The sequence below is a fragment of the Sinocyclocheilus anshuiensis genome, unplaced genomic scaffold (genome assembly GCF_001515605.1).
Source record: "Sinocyclocheilus anshuiensis isolate Anshui unplaced genomic scaffold, SAMN03320099.WGS_v1.1 scaffold230, whole genome shotgun sequence".
Taxonomy (NCBI): Eukaryota; Metazoa; Chordata; class Actinopteri; order Cypriniformes; family Cyprinidae; genus Sinocyclocheilus; species Sinocyclocheilus anshuiensis.
In genome coordinates, this window is record NW_015546034.1 from 299501 (window position 1) to 313511 (window position 14011).

Sequence of the window (14011 nt, forward strand, 5' to 3'; positions counted from 1 at the left end):
GGTTTTGCAAAACATTCTTTATAATTTTGCAAACATTAATGCAGCGCTACTTTTAAATGTACCTGAATGTTCTGTACAAGTAGCAACATTTAAAAAACATTCCAGCAAAAAAAAAAATCCATGAATGATGTATAAATAATGTTTTGTATTGACGTTTTGAGAACATTAAAGACCAGATGAAACTGAACAAACATTCTGTTAACGTTACTGGAAGACTGTTTGTTGATCAACTTTGAGAGAACCTTGTCAGAATGTTAGCCAAAATTCTGAGAATGTTCCTTATGGCAGAAACAAATGCATGTGTACAACTATCTAGTCTAATTACGTTATATATTTATTAGTTATATATTTAGACAGTGAATTCCACTCACTTAACTGTAGGGGGCTCCAAGGTCACAAAAATACACAAAACTACTTACAGTTGCTTTAAATAATGGATATTTAGTTGGTTTTCCACTTATAATTGTACTAGATAAACCTGTGGCTTTATGATTCTTGCATTTTAATTTAAACCATTTGTGAAGAGTAAACCAAAGTGTGTATGACGCCTAAGACACTCAGCAGCTTCCACTGAGCAAACCACAGCAATTAATTCAGTCATCACCTCAGCAGCCTCTCTAACATGGAAAACAGGCTTGCAAATGTTTTCTAGTCAAGTGGTCCAGATTAGATGGTAACGAGTGACTGTTAGGCAGAGGTGCTGATGGCTGCTGTATGGCGTTTTGCACTTCAGGACTTCAAGATTGCATTCATTAGCCCAGATTATCACCACTAACTCCCTTTCTGAAGCCTTTTGTTTACATTCATCCATTTCATCATCAAAAAAAAAAAAAGAAAAAGAAAAAAGAAAGTAAAAAAGCTATTTCCCCCATAAACTATTTACCAATGGTCTGGAAAAGCCTTGAGCAGCCTATGTAAGCAGTTGGTGGAAAGAGGCTCTGCATTTATATAAGATTCACTCTGTCTGACTCCTACAATAAGATCTGAACAAGGTCACAGGCCCCTGGAGATAGGATTCAAGAGTGAACTCTATGCCATTTGTCACAGTCTTCAGCGGGTGTGCCCAGGAGGGCCACCAGATGACTGTGTTCGGTGAGCACATGGCTTGGGTTGTCTGTTGCCATGTGCTCTCTCCTGTCTATTGTCTTGCCCCTCCCATCTTGTTACCTCGTTATTGTTTAAGTTGCTCCACCTGTGTCTCCCTCGTTAGCCTCCTCGTTTGGTTCCTATTTATTCTCCTGGTGTCTGTCATCCTGTGCTGATCAGTCATTTCTCATTGTGTGTGTTATATGTCTGCATGGAGTGCAGTTTTGAGCCTGCCTGTCTGTTTATCCCCCTCGGGGTGGTTTGAGTTAGTTTTTTGTTTCATTTTCATTATTAAAATAAATAACCATTTCTCCTGCAATTGAGTCCTCGCTTCGACAAGGTTGCAGCGCCCCCGAAGGAGGCCGACAAGGTTGCAGCGCCCCCGAAGGAGGCCGACGAAGCTGCAGCGCCCCCAGAGGCGGCAGATGAAGCTGCAGTGCCACACTCTCGGAAACGGAGGAGGGGGAAGAGGAAGAATGGGTCCCCCTCGCCACCCCTAGAGGTGGCCGAAGAGCCCCCGCACGCACCGTGACACCATTGACTTTTTCCTTTTTTGCAATTTATAATAGAGTAAATATATAGCCTGGACTCTCTGACCTAAATTAGAGTTGATCTGAGTATCTCTGCTGAACTTATGTTGGTCGCAGCAAAACCATATTGAATAGTCCTAGCTTTGGTATTTTGCATTTATATTTCTTTACTTATTGTTTCTCCTCATCATTAAATCCTGTGTGGTGCTACTGTGTTTTCTTCACAGTTGTTCTTCATGCACATGTTGGATGGCCAAAAGCATCTTGCAATGAGTGTGTAATTTCACTTTTAATTTATTGGATGATGTATTTGAGTGATTTATAATGCTAATAAACATAAAATTCTAAGTATTATGAGTTATGTTTGCATGTAAAATCTATATTTATGCTTTTTGGTTTCGGAAATGTGAAAATGTCAAATGTGCAATCTAGTTCAAAATACATGGGTTTGTGTTCTTTTGATGTTCTACATTAAAGAACAACACACATAGTTGACAATCCATTCAGTACATTGGCTACTTGGCAATCTAATTTTCAGTGACTGAAAATTTTATCTGACTGATATAGTAAAGCTTTTTAGACAGTTACACTTATGTCACTTCTGTGGTATTGTTGTATCTAAATGGTCAGCAGAGGAACCATCTGTGCAGGTGTTAGATGATGATAATCTTTGGATACGGTAAGCCCTGTGATAAAGATGTTGAGAATAAACTTTACTAGGTTTTTAATGTTGTTTTTGACCAAATTCCAGAAAAAAAGCATTAAAAATAGCACATACATTTGTTTAGAACCAGACAAGAGCAGATACTCGTTAATACTCGACAGTTTTGTCCTTTCACCTTAGCACTTTAAATGCCTCTGTTACTTCAATAGGATTTAGTGAAAAACGCATCAATTAAAATCTGCAGTAACATGTCGATTGTTCATAAAAAATGGAATGGAAAAGGTTAATGCAGGAGTTGTCACTCTCACAAGTGTGAATTTGAATAATGACATAGTGGCCTAAAAAAATAAAATAAAAATCTACCATGTCAGTGGATGAATACAGAGAGGAAAGTTAATTTATGGCTGAGGGTGAGCTTTACTTTTTTCTTAGAGCTGCATTGTCTGTAATAATAGCTATTGTGTGTCATTATGTAACATGATGGAGCTTTCTAGAATGCTTTCTATACTTGTCACTCTAGAGAATAAGAGTGACAGGATTCAGTCAGAGTGACCTGGCTAAATTATACCTGCGATCCTTCACAGAAACACATGAATGGACAGAATGAAAGGTGGATGTCCTGTCATCCTGTGCCATTCATGTATTGACAGCATCAGTTGTCTTCACTGATAAGTGTGTGCCTTTCAACCCACTAGATGACAACAACATGGAATCAGGACAAGAGTGTTTCTTTCATTTTTCTAAATCTGGAGGGGACTGATTGGTTGTAGTGTACTTCATCATTTTGAATATGTTCATTCTTCTCTCTGAATCCAACAGAGGCCCCGTAGTGTATTTTAGTACAGCGGAAAGCCATTATGCATATTTGTATTGATCAATGCCACTGAGGAATCAGCTTCACATCATGAGGTCAAGGTTTTGCTGGTTATCTAATTAGGTACTGTAGATGATGCAATTACACCATCTAGCTGTAAAAAAAACCCATCAAATTAATACTCATATTTAGCTTATGTAAATGCTGTTTATTTGAAATTTCTGTTCGTCCAAAAATCCTAGAAAAACAAGTATCACAATTTCCACCAAAATATTGGACAACACAATGGTTTTTAACATTGATAATAATAACATATGTTACTTGAACACCAAATTAGCATATCAGAATGATTTCTGAAGGATGGCTGCTTTGCAATCACAGAAATAAATTACATTTAACTTTTATTAAAATAGAAAACTGTTATTTTAAATTGTAATAAAATATTACCGTTTTACTGGATATTTGATCGAATAAATGCAGCTTTGGTGAGCGTAAGAAACTTCTTTCAAAAACATTTAAAAATTGCACTGACCCCCAACCTTTTGAACGATAATGTGTAAATTGTTTTACATTGTTGTATATATTTTTTCAGTGTCCAAAGCATTGCCTTTGACGCCATAGCTCAAAATAATCACTAGTTTGAGACTGTGCATGACGCCATCAGCCAATCAGCATTGTCGTTTTTCTATAGCTCTACAGTCATTAGTCACATGCCATTTACAGCTTCAGTGATTGGCTCCAAAAAAAAACCTTGCAGCAGAACCGAGTGCCCTGTCCAAGATGGAAGAACTTAAATCACAAAATTCTAGGAAGCCCTGTGGCAGCCGAGCAATTGCTACTGAACTGAACAGGAATGCTAACGGATAGCTTACACCAGATATTATGAAACTCCTTGTTACACACATTGTGAAATCAGAAAGACAAGGCATCCTCAATCAATCAAATCTTACAGCCACCTATTTGGATTCACACGCTAAAAGAGCTGCAAAATGACATTACGTCAGACTTCGCACTAATGGCTCCTTGTTTATTAGTCGTTTCCCACTAGCTCTATATCCATGGTGCCCTATGAGTGGACGCCCATAGGATCAGAGTGGAAAAATGTGTTACCCTAAGAAGAGGCTATATTCGCCATGTGAATCATGGGGGCTTGGTATCCAGGGGTGTCCCCTTACACACCATATAAGGGCCCCCGGGGCTTGAGTGTTATCGCTTTCTGCAGAAGGGATCTATTCTTAGGCTGTCTGTCCAGGCCATCCGAGCAGGCAAGAACTCTCCTCCTTCTGCTTTTAAAACTTTTTTGACTTATTTTGTCAGTGTAAACGGGTAGGATTTTACTATTTGTTCTTTTTATGTCTGATCGTTCAGTGGTATGTTTTTGAGTTGTGTTGATATGTGAACTCAGGTCCTGTGTGATGGTTGTATAGTGACAGAGGGCATAAGATAATACATATTGTTTCACTCTATTGCGTTTCCTGTCTGTTGTTGTTGTGTTTCAGAGGCTCCTCGGTGCCTGCCCGTACCCGGGTGTTTGGTCATCCTGACTACAGGGAGAAGAAAAATAAAGGAAAAACAGGACTTTACTGATCCGAGAAGAAGCTTTTCACTAAACTCTCTTCAAAATGAGCAATTACACAGTAACCCTGTCTGGACCTGCACCATGGGGCTTCAGGCTGCAGGGAGGCAAAGACTTCAACATGCCCCTGACCATCTCCCGGGTGAGACAACAGCTCTGCCTTGTAGAAATAACAAACAAACCCAACATGCTTTATTTAAACAAATGCCTGCTTTGATTTTGTTTTAATGAAAGAAAGAATAAAACCTCACAGATATTGTTTTGACATTTTTTACTTCTCTTAACAATGAAAATCGATGAAAGCTTTGAGTCACACGGTATGCTGGCATTATGTAACATCGTGTTGCAGCTGTTGTTGAATTGGTTATCGTCCAAGCCAAAGCAGAAATTCTCTAAACAGCTTTGGCCCTTTGGTTCGAGAGAGGTGTTGTGGTGCATTTACAGCGGAAAACTCTATGAATAGCAATAGATGATGCAAGCTTTAAGAAAATGAATCTGTGAAAGGTGAGAAGCCTGGATGTATGCTACTTGTCTAGTTAAATCACATTTACTGTGTTTAACCGATAGTGCAAATTTGCCCAAAGTGAAAAAATTAACATGCTGTCTGTTCATTTATGACACTGATTCAATCTATTAAATGAAATGGAAAAAGGAGACTTTCAACTTTCTCATGTACAGCCCTTGAAGGAAAAATAGTATTTTAAGGGATATATATCACCCTCACACTCACCCTTATATTGCTTCAAACCTGTATGATTTTCTTCCTTTTGTGGAACACGAAAGAAGATATTTTGAAAAAATATGTCAGTGTTATTTTGGACCCCATTGACTTTCATTGTACCTGTTTTCCAAAATATCTACTTTTGTATTCTGCAAAAGAAAAAAGGTCATATAAATTTGGAACGACGTGAGGGTGAGTAAATGATGACAGAATTTTTATTTTGGAGTAAACTATACTTTTAAGTGTAAAAGGCTTTTGGACGTCTGTTATTTATGCTAAGCAGACATTGATGTCATGTTTTGTGGAAAGACGCTCAAATTCTTGTTGCTCATGGATGTTGATTCTTATTTCAGCTTTCGGTTTTCTTAGAATTCATTTCTTGATGGTAAGCAGTTCCCCATTTATCATCTCCTGAAACGTGATTGTTGTATATTCAGTTGTTAAATTTGTTTACCTCAAAAAAGGGGAGCAAAGGCGCATTGTCTTACCTTGCCAAATAGATCAATAAGGTGTGCTATTGACAAACAAGCACCATTTTAGACTTAGGGAACTGAATTGGTAATGCAATGCACCTTGTAACATAATGTACAGTCTTCTGTCTATACTTCAAGTGTGCTCATTCCATGGCGCCCAAAATCTTTATTGTGTTAGCGGATGGATTCAAGGAAGCCGTGTCCAAAGGCTCAGAGAGATTATATTTTCCTAACAGAGGGTGAGGTGATTTTCTCTCTGCTATGACAAGAAATCGCTGCCACTATACAACCAATCAAAGGCAGTTCAGCCCAGTTTGTTTGTTTCATAGCTGTCGCCTTTCTTGACATTTGATTGTCTTTCACTTCAATAAAGAGAGAGTCATTGCCTCTGTTTGTCAAGGCTGTGGTTGGTCTCCTCATATTGGCTGTTTCTCTGGAAGCAATTACAGACAGGACCATCATACCGGGAAAACTTATCTCCATTGTTTGGATTTCCATTGCTTTTCTAATCAGTATTGCTGGTGGCACACGCTTTGCTGCTGTAATCAGTGTCAAACCAGGCGTCCGTCTGGATTTTATAGTCTCTCCCGACCCAGCTGTCACTGAATATGGAGGTAGATTGAAATGTGGACAGTATATGTGTTCAGATCAGGTCTCAGATGATTGATACATATGTAACACCCAGAGGTGATGATTTAAAAATTTCACAATCAAATCTTCACACACTGTGATAAAAGATCAGCCTCTATCCTAAAGCACCATAGACAACCTGTACCAAATCTTAATCTCAAAAGAGCTGCTGACTTCCACAAAGAAGCTTAGTAATTGCTTTTACTGTTTTCGTAATACTTGCTGATTTTCTGTAGTGTCTGTAAACAGCGACATGATGTTGTGACATTTGTCACATTCATTGAGGACAAAGAAGCAGTGGATGATCTAATTTAATGCTTTGATTCAGTAAATTTCTACAATCCGATATTTTGTCCTCATACGTGAGAAAAATTCCCCAGGATATGTGATATTAGTGTCAATAAAGTTGTCACCAAACAGGTAATGCTAGACGGAAGAGTCATTTACAGTAGATGTTGACAAATGGATTTAGACCTGAGATGCAACCTTTTGAAATATCACATCACAGATATTAATTCTGTGTTTCATGCAAGCTATGATCCAACTTTAATTAAGATGTCCTGGCCTCAATGTTACAGACATTGGAAAATGACAACACTAATATGAAGACCATGTTAAGTGAGTGACAGAACAATATGAGGTTGTTAATATGTGTGTGTGGGTTGGTAAGGAGCTGCCTTATTTCCGAATAAAACATGTTTGGCTACTTTTTAATAAAAAAGAATAATAATGGAAAATGCATTAAAAATAACTCACTTACATCACTGTCTCTTACCTACTTTGCCTCCTTTGCAACCCTAAATAAAACACTCTTTGGTAGCTAATGATAGCAATTGACGACCACTTTTGGCCCGTGGGTGCAATGCCTCACTTATGGTCACTGATTTTAGCTTAGCACTGAAGGTCATACATGTGAAGAGCACAGAAACAATAGACACATGAGGTCATAGTGAATTTAAATATTGCTTGGAAAGAGACGCAGGAAGAACGATTATTATTGAAGCTGTTAGTTCGTTTTATTGAAAACACTTCCACAGTTGAAAATATATGGGAGACTGGGGCTATTGTCACATTTATTTTACTCCAGTGATTATTTCTCATGGTATGCTTATTGTTCAATTGTTTCTAGTCAATTTATTTTTAATGTTTTCTTTTTTAGTTAAATTATTATGTGGAAAAAAAGAGATAACATAATCCAACATAACATAATGAACAAATTACAATATTTAAAATAAATGGCAACCTGCCCTGACGGATATATATAAAAAAGATTGTCCTGCGAACACAGTTCAACATTTCACTTAAAATATTTTCATTATATACTTCACTTTTGTCTGAAGTGAGACGGTATTGGAAACATTTGCATTTAAATCATTCTTGTTTTTCATCTTTTTGTCATCCAAAGTATTGCATAAAAAAATTAAAAGAGCAGAAGTGATGAACCGCAATTGCAGCAACACGCTCACAGCAATAATTTTAATCAATTCTGATAAGACCGTACACACAGTCAACTTGATAATGATGCATTTAAAATTGGGAGATTTTGTCAGTGGTTCTGTAAGCGCCGAACAGCTTTGTGGAGCGGCGTTGCCGATAGCAGAAAGCACTGGCCCTAAATGTCCTGCCAGAGATAATTTCCTTCATTATATTGTTTCGCATGATATGGAAGTCCAGCTCTGCAAAGTGCCGATATTATATTCTGTAAAGCACTTCATAAAGTCCATGACAAAGACAGTCTGTGAAGTCATTTGTGATGTATTATATGAAGTAATTTAACCGCAGATGAATCTGCCTAGTGATGTCCCCAAATCTTTTTTTCTTCATTCTGTTGTATTTTAATGTCCACATTGTGTCTCCATGTGTACTGCAAATTCATAGACCTCATAACAAGTCTGTTCAATTCTACTGCTTTCTAAGCTCTTCAAGGTCATTATTCAGTGCTGTAGGAGGTCAGGTTGCATTAAGCTGAGGTCAAGGCCTTTCTAACACAAAGGTGTACAGCATCAGGCCCTGTTATGCATATAGCCTGTGCCGGAGCATAGCAACAAAAAAATCAAACGAATATACTGTCAGCGGCATTCAGAGCCTTGCAAATACCCAAAGGTTCCACAGATAGTCCAGATCATCACCCCAACCTTTGCTTTTAGTCAGAACAGTGCAGGAGGTAGCGAAAGACAATTAAAGCTGGCATTTACCAAGGACTGCCTCATAAATCACAGTGCCAACAGAGCCAGGCCACTGTTTCCTCACTAAGGTTCTACTGGCAGATTCTACTATCTCTCAACAATCTGAGATAAAACAGATGCTTTCATCTATAACTTGAAAGGCATGTTGGAACACCACATCTGTGTTTGACATAAATGTTAAGATTTTTAGGAACTAATGGGAGAGGATGGAGCTCTTCAAGTTAAGACAGTTGCCATCTGGACTAGATTTAAATAAACAGTCAGTCACAATGTATCAAATGTTTTCATATGGATCTTAGCGGGTCATTGGATTTAGCATCTGTTGAAGTGAGACTGGCAGCTTAACAACTTAAATCAAATTAACAGCTGTTTGTTTTTCATTTTATGCCTGTTATCCCTCTTGACATTTTATTCTGCACTTGAATAGGATTTATATTACTTTAATTTATAAATGAAACAAAAGTGTGTTTAGTTCCACGTGGCAGAAGATGAGATACACGATTTGTCTTCTAATGTCATAGCTTTCTCTTAACTTAACTCGTTTTTCATACTTAAGACAGTGCCTTCATTTAATTTACATTAAAAACAAGAGAAGCATTATAGCGGACAAAATGAACCTGTACTTGAACAGTGATTCTTGCTGTGAGTGCATCTCAATTCAGTAGGCCAGGGGTGTAAAGCATTTCTTACTAAAGTAACTTTGATGGACAAACTGTGCAAAGCGAACTGTTCAGCTGTTTTTTTTTTGTTTTTTTTTTAATTATGCAAGCACCTAGGACACACCAGATGTAAAACATCTCTTTACAATGATGAACACAGTTATATTTCACATTTAAATAGATTTTATTAACCATTTAAAATAAAAATGAAAGAAATCATGCTATGGTTTGGTTTGAAAAAAAAATGTATTTATTCAAATCTATTTAGGATATTAAAACTTATCCTTTAACATATATAAAGGATAGATTAATGTACTGTGCAATAAGTTCTTTGAAGATCTAAATTACATTTGAAGGGCTATTGTGTGTGTGTGTGTGTAATTCAATAGAAGCAGTTTCAGTAGTACCCCAAATTTCCAAAATTAATATTTTGCAATGTAAAACTCAAGTGCTGTTCAAAAACATGTTTGAGAAAATGGAATAAAAAATAATAATAATAATTAATGTTTGTAAATAAAATAAAATAATGGAAATATTCTGGGAAAAGTGATATGTTGTCCATCTGAATAATGTCAGCCCAAAACCAGTGTGATGAATTAGTGAATTCCAAAACATAATTTCTTAGCTCTCAAAAATGCAGATTCTCTCTCAAACCAGTATGTGTGTGTGTGTGTGTGTTTTAAATTATCCTTTCACTGTCATTCAGTATGCAGCATTATGACTGAAGCATCGGTCAAGCAGCAGTCTGTTAGCTTAAGTGAAATGTGAACAGGAGGAGGATGATGATGTTGTTTCTCATCTAGCTTGTAGGACCCTGACCAGTGATGCATGCAGTGGGATTTAATTACATAATAGCCAAGAAGAAGTATGTCTCAACAGTAAAGTCTGGGAAATGCAAGCAGTGATTCACTATACAAGTGTAAAAATGCCTCTATCTGAACGCCTAGTGACTACGAATCTTTTCCAGTGTAACTTATCCAGTGTATTTAAATATATAGTAATATTTCTTATTTCCTTGCTGATTTGGAGTTTAGAGCAAAATTACGTCCCATACTTTTTCTAATTCCTAAACCATTGCTCATTATGGATTCCAGTTATTTTCAGGTAAATCGTATGCTTTAGTGTTCTTAATGTACCTTCAGACGTTATAATTTGTTTGGCAGTTGGGAATTTACTAGGAGATCATTACAAGAAGGAGAGCTCTTTCAGAAGCATGTATATGTGTGCGTGTTGAGTAATGGCAGCAGGTGGGACAGAAGGGTTGGTGGCAGGGCCCCAGAATACAGGGTCAAATTGAGAGGCAGGGGGCGTCGACAACAACCTTTATTTTTAACATTTTAATGAGCTGCCACAGTGCCACTGACTTGTTGCAAATATGGGATTTCAATCTCCATTGCTTGGTTTCTGAGCTCAAATCAATTTTTTACACTGCACTGCTTTTTAAATGTTTTTCTTTTTTTTTTATACTACTGTTAGTCCTAGTTCTTAAGACTGATTGGCAGATCAGCACTTCGATAGTGTTGATATACAGTACACAATGCTGACTTTTCTCATTTTATATCACTCCGCTTCTATATCACCCCTGACAGACTGTCAGTCTGTATATTAGTTTAGAGGATTTTTCACAGGTTACATTGTTGCACCTGTATATGACCACAAATGACTGTATGAGTGAGTCACTGAATCATTTATTCATCTGATTCCTTCAGGAACTAAATATCCTGAGTAGATTTTTGAATAATGTATTCATCCAATTCATTCAAAACACTGATTCATTTAAGAATTAAACATTATGAGTGAGTCGTTGAATCATTCACTCAACCGATTCATTCACAAACACAGATTTTTTTTTTCACAAACGAAGGTATGTTTTGATTTGTATTTGATGCCCATTCAGAAACATTTTTATAAATGTTTAGCACACATCACTTATGTCCTACGGTCATTCTAATCACTTCATTCTAATTGAATAATTGAAGACATTTGTTCAGATGTATGTCTGAAGATACAAAAGAACTAAGCTGCAAATGGATTCTCTGAGCAAATATTTTAAAAGAAATCTCACTAAAGAAGAAAATATCGTTCATGTTTGGCATGGCTTATGCCTATATGAACTTGTGAAAAGCCCTCCAGTGCTTCTGCCCCATTGTGCCTATACAGCAATGATGCTGTCGTTTTTTCAAGAGCTCTTGCTATAAGATCACTCAAGGAACACTTCTCATTTTTTAAAGATTTTCACAGATTTTCAAGATCCCAAATGTAATAACTTTAGCTTAAGCATTTTTTTGTAAAGAGGAGAACATTGTTTATGTTTGGCTGCTCAGAATCAGCTAATGCACTTGATAGTGACAAGTTATCAGTTACATTTTACTGATGTTCCATGCAAATATGTGTACTGTTGCAAGCATAGTGTGTGAAAATGAATTCGATAGTAATTATCAATAAACAAACAAACAATACAGAATCCGTTTCTATAGCCATGATGATTTTCCATTGGATTTTTGTGTGTATAAAATTCAATCTGTGCTGTCATTTGTAATTATTTAATGAATGTCTGCTATCTTTCCACAGATCACACCAGGCAGCAAGGCAGCAAGTGGAAACCTCAATCAGGGTGACATAATTACAGCGATCGATGGGGTCAGCACTGAGGGCATGACCCATCTGGAGGCCCAAAACAAGATAAAGGCAGCCACCACCAAACTCAACCTCACCATGCAGAGGTAAACCCACCACCAGAACCTTTTGATGCTTTTTATGTTTTTGATGACTTTTTACTTACTTTATTTCCTTCAAACTAAACTACATGTTAGTCTTTCCATCCAACGATTTCCCATTATGTTCATTGGTGAATGAGTTTTCTCAGAAGGCATCAGCAATGCATCTCATTTACTTTGGCTGCAGACAAGTCTGGCAAGCAAACAAAGTTGTCTGCAATTAAACAGCTCCATGAGTGATATAAGCAGTCACAGTTGAGCTGACACAGACTACGGGTGACGGTTAGCATACAAATATACCGACAGGATAATTGAATTCAAAAACGCGTTTGTGATAAATCACCTGGGTATCATGTAGTCCTTCAGGTTGCCAGCATGCACAATGAAAGGCATTGATGTTTAGGGGGAAGGAGAAATTAAATTCAGAAGACTTTTTATATACCTTTTTAATATAGTTTATTAAATTAGTACGGACACCCCAAAGGCTCTATCCGAAAGAAGATTAAGTTCTTTCATGTGGCCGCCTGCTACAGCAAAAAGAAGAAATGTTACTCACAAAGATACCTCAGCTACCCTGTGACATTTCTTAATGCTGGCTCTAGTGTTCACTTTTATAAGCTACTCCTCCTCTGTCTCCGTCTTTCAGTCATGAGTGATTTTCAGAAGCTTAGTTGATTCTCCTTATTTATTGACAACAACCACCTTTATTCGTTGGAACAAGGTGGAAGATGTTCTCATATACATGTGGATATTAGTATTATTGTATATTATATGGTAGATATTGGCTGCATTTCATTTGATTTGGTAGATATAACAGATTTATCATTGACGATTTATGTAATTTTGCACCATCTTTCCATGATCCTCTCCAATCAAAAGCATCTCAGGAGGAGTGACAGGGTATACATGTATTTTCAGCTGTGCGCTTTCCCTGGACTTCACTTGATGGATTCCGAGAAATTTCTCACGCCTAGTGGCTTGTGAAGAGCCCCCCAGTGTTACTGCTTATACAGCAACGCTGCTGCCGTTTTACAAGATACTCACTCAATGAGTGCTTCTTCTTGTTGTTTAAGATTTTATCGGGCCACTCTAGAAAATTGAAACGATGATTTCAAATGATTTCAGGTCCTGTCCACAGGGATAAGGTCAAATGATGAGTTTTTGGAGATTCATTATAGCCTTTTTGTCTCTGACTTAATGAGAACTGTGTCTTTGAGAGATGTATGTGCCCCAACATTCAAACAATGTTTAGGGGTCTGAAGATTTTTTATGTTTTTGAAATATGTTTATCTGTCTACAATAAAGACAGTTATATTGTGAAATACTATTACACTTTAAGATAACTGTTTTCTGTTTTAATGTATTTTAAAATGTAATCCAGTGATTGAAGTTGAATTTTCAGCAGCCACATGATGCCACATGTCACATGATCCTTCAGAAACCATTCTAATATGCTGATTTGGTGCTTAAAAAATATTTCTTATTATTATCAATGTTGAAAACAGTTGTGGTAACCATGACTTTCTTAGTTAAATAGAAAGTTCAAAAGAACAGTATTTATTTGGAATTGAAATCTTATTTAACAATGTAATTGTCCTTACTATGGCTTTTGATAAATTTAATGCATCCTTGCTGTTTTAATCTTACTGACCCCAAACTTTTGAACTATAAATTAAAGACTTTTGTTTTAGAATAATATTTAAAATTGTGAAGTATTTCTACACCACTAATGAATTAAGCAAATTTGTGTCATTGGACATGTGAACTCTTTTGTACATGCTTGCATTGGATCAGACTAATTATATAATTCTCAAATCATATGGAATATTGATCAGGAACTTATGGCCAGTTCAAGAACTTTAAATTATTATTTTTTTTTATTTCAATTATTATTTCCATTATTAGAAATATAATTTATAATAAAATGTATTTTATAATTGTATTATATATATATA

The 14011-nt window shown here is 36.6% G+C and overlaps 1 protein-coding gene across 1 annotated transcript in view; it reads left to right on the forward strand.

The window, feature by feature from the left end:
- The first annotated feature begins 4327 nt into the window (after positions 1-4327).
- Positions 4328-14011, forward strand: part of LOC107698793 (LIM domain-binding protein 3-like) — a 19625-nt gene continuing 9941 nt past the window's right edge. The window contains exons 1-3 of the mRNA XM_016499897.1: positions 4328-4420; positions 4594-4812; positions 11911-12062. Coding sequence (XP_016355383.1) covers positions 4717-4812; positions 11911-12062 — 248 coding nt within the window. The 5' untranslated portion in view covers positions 4328-4420; positions 4594-4716. The remainder of the gene's footprint in view (positions 4421-4593; positions 4813-11910; positions 12063-14011) is intronic.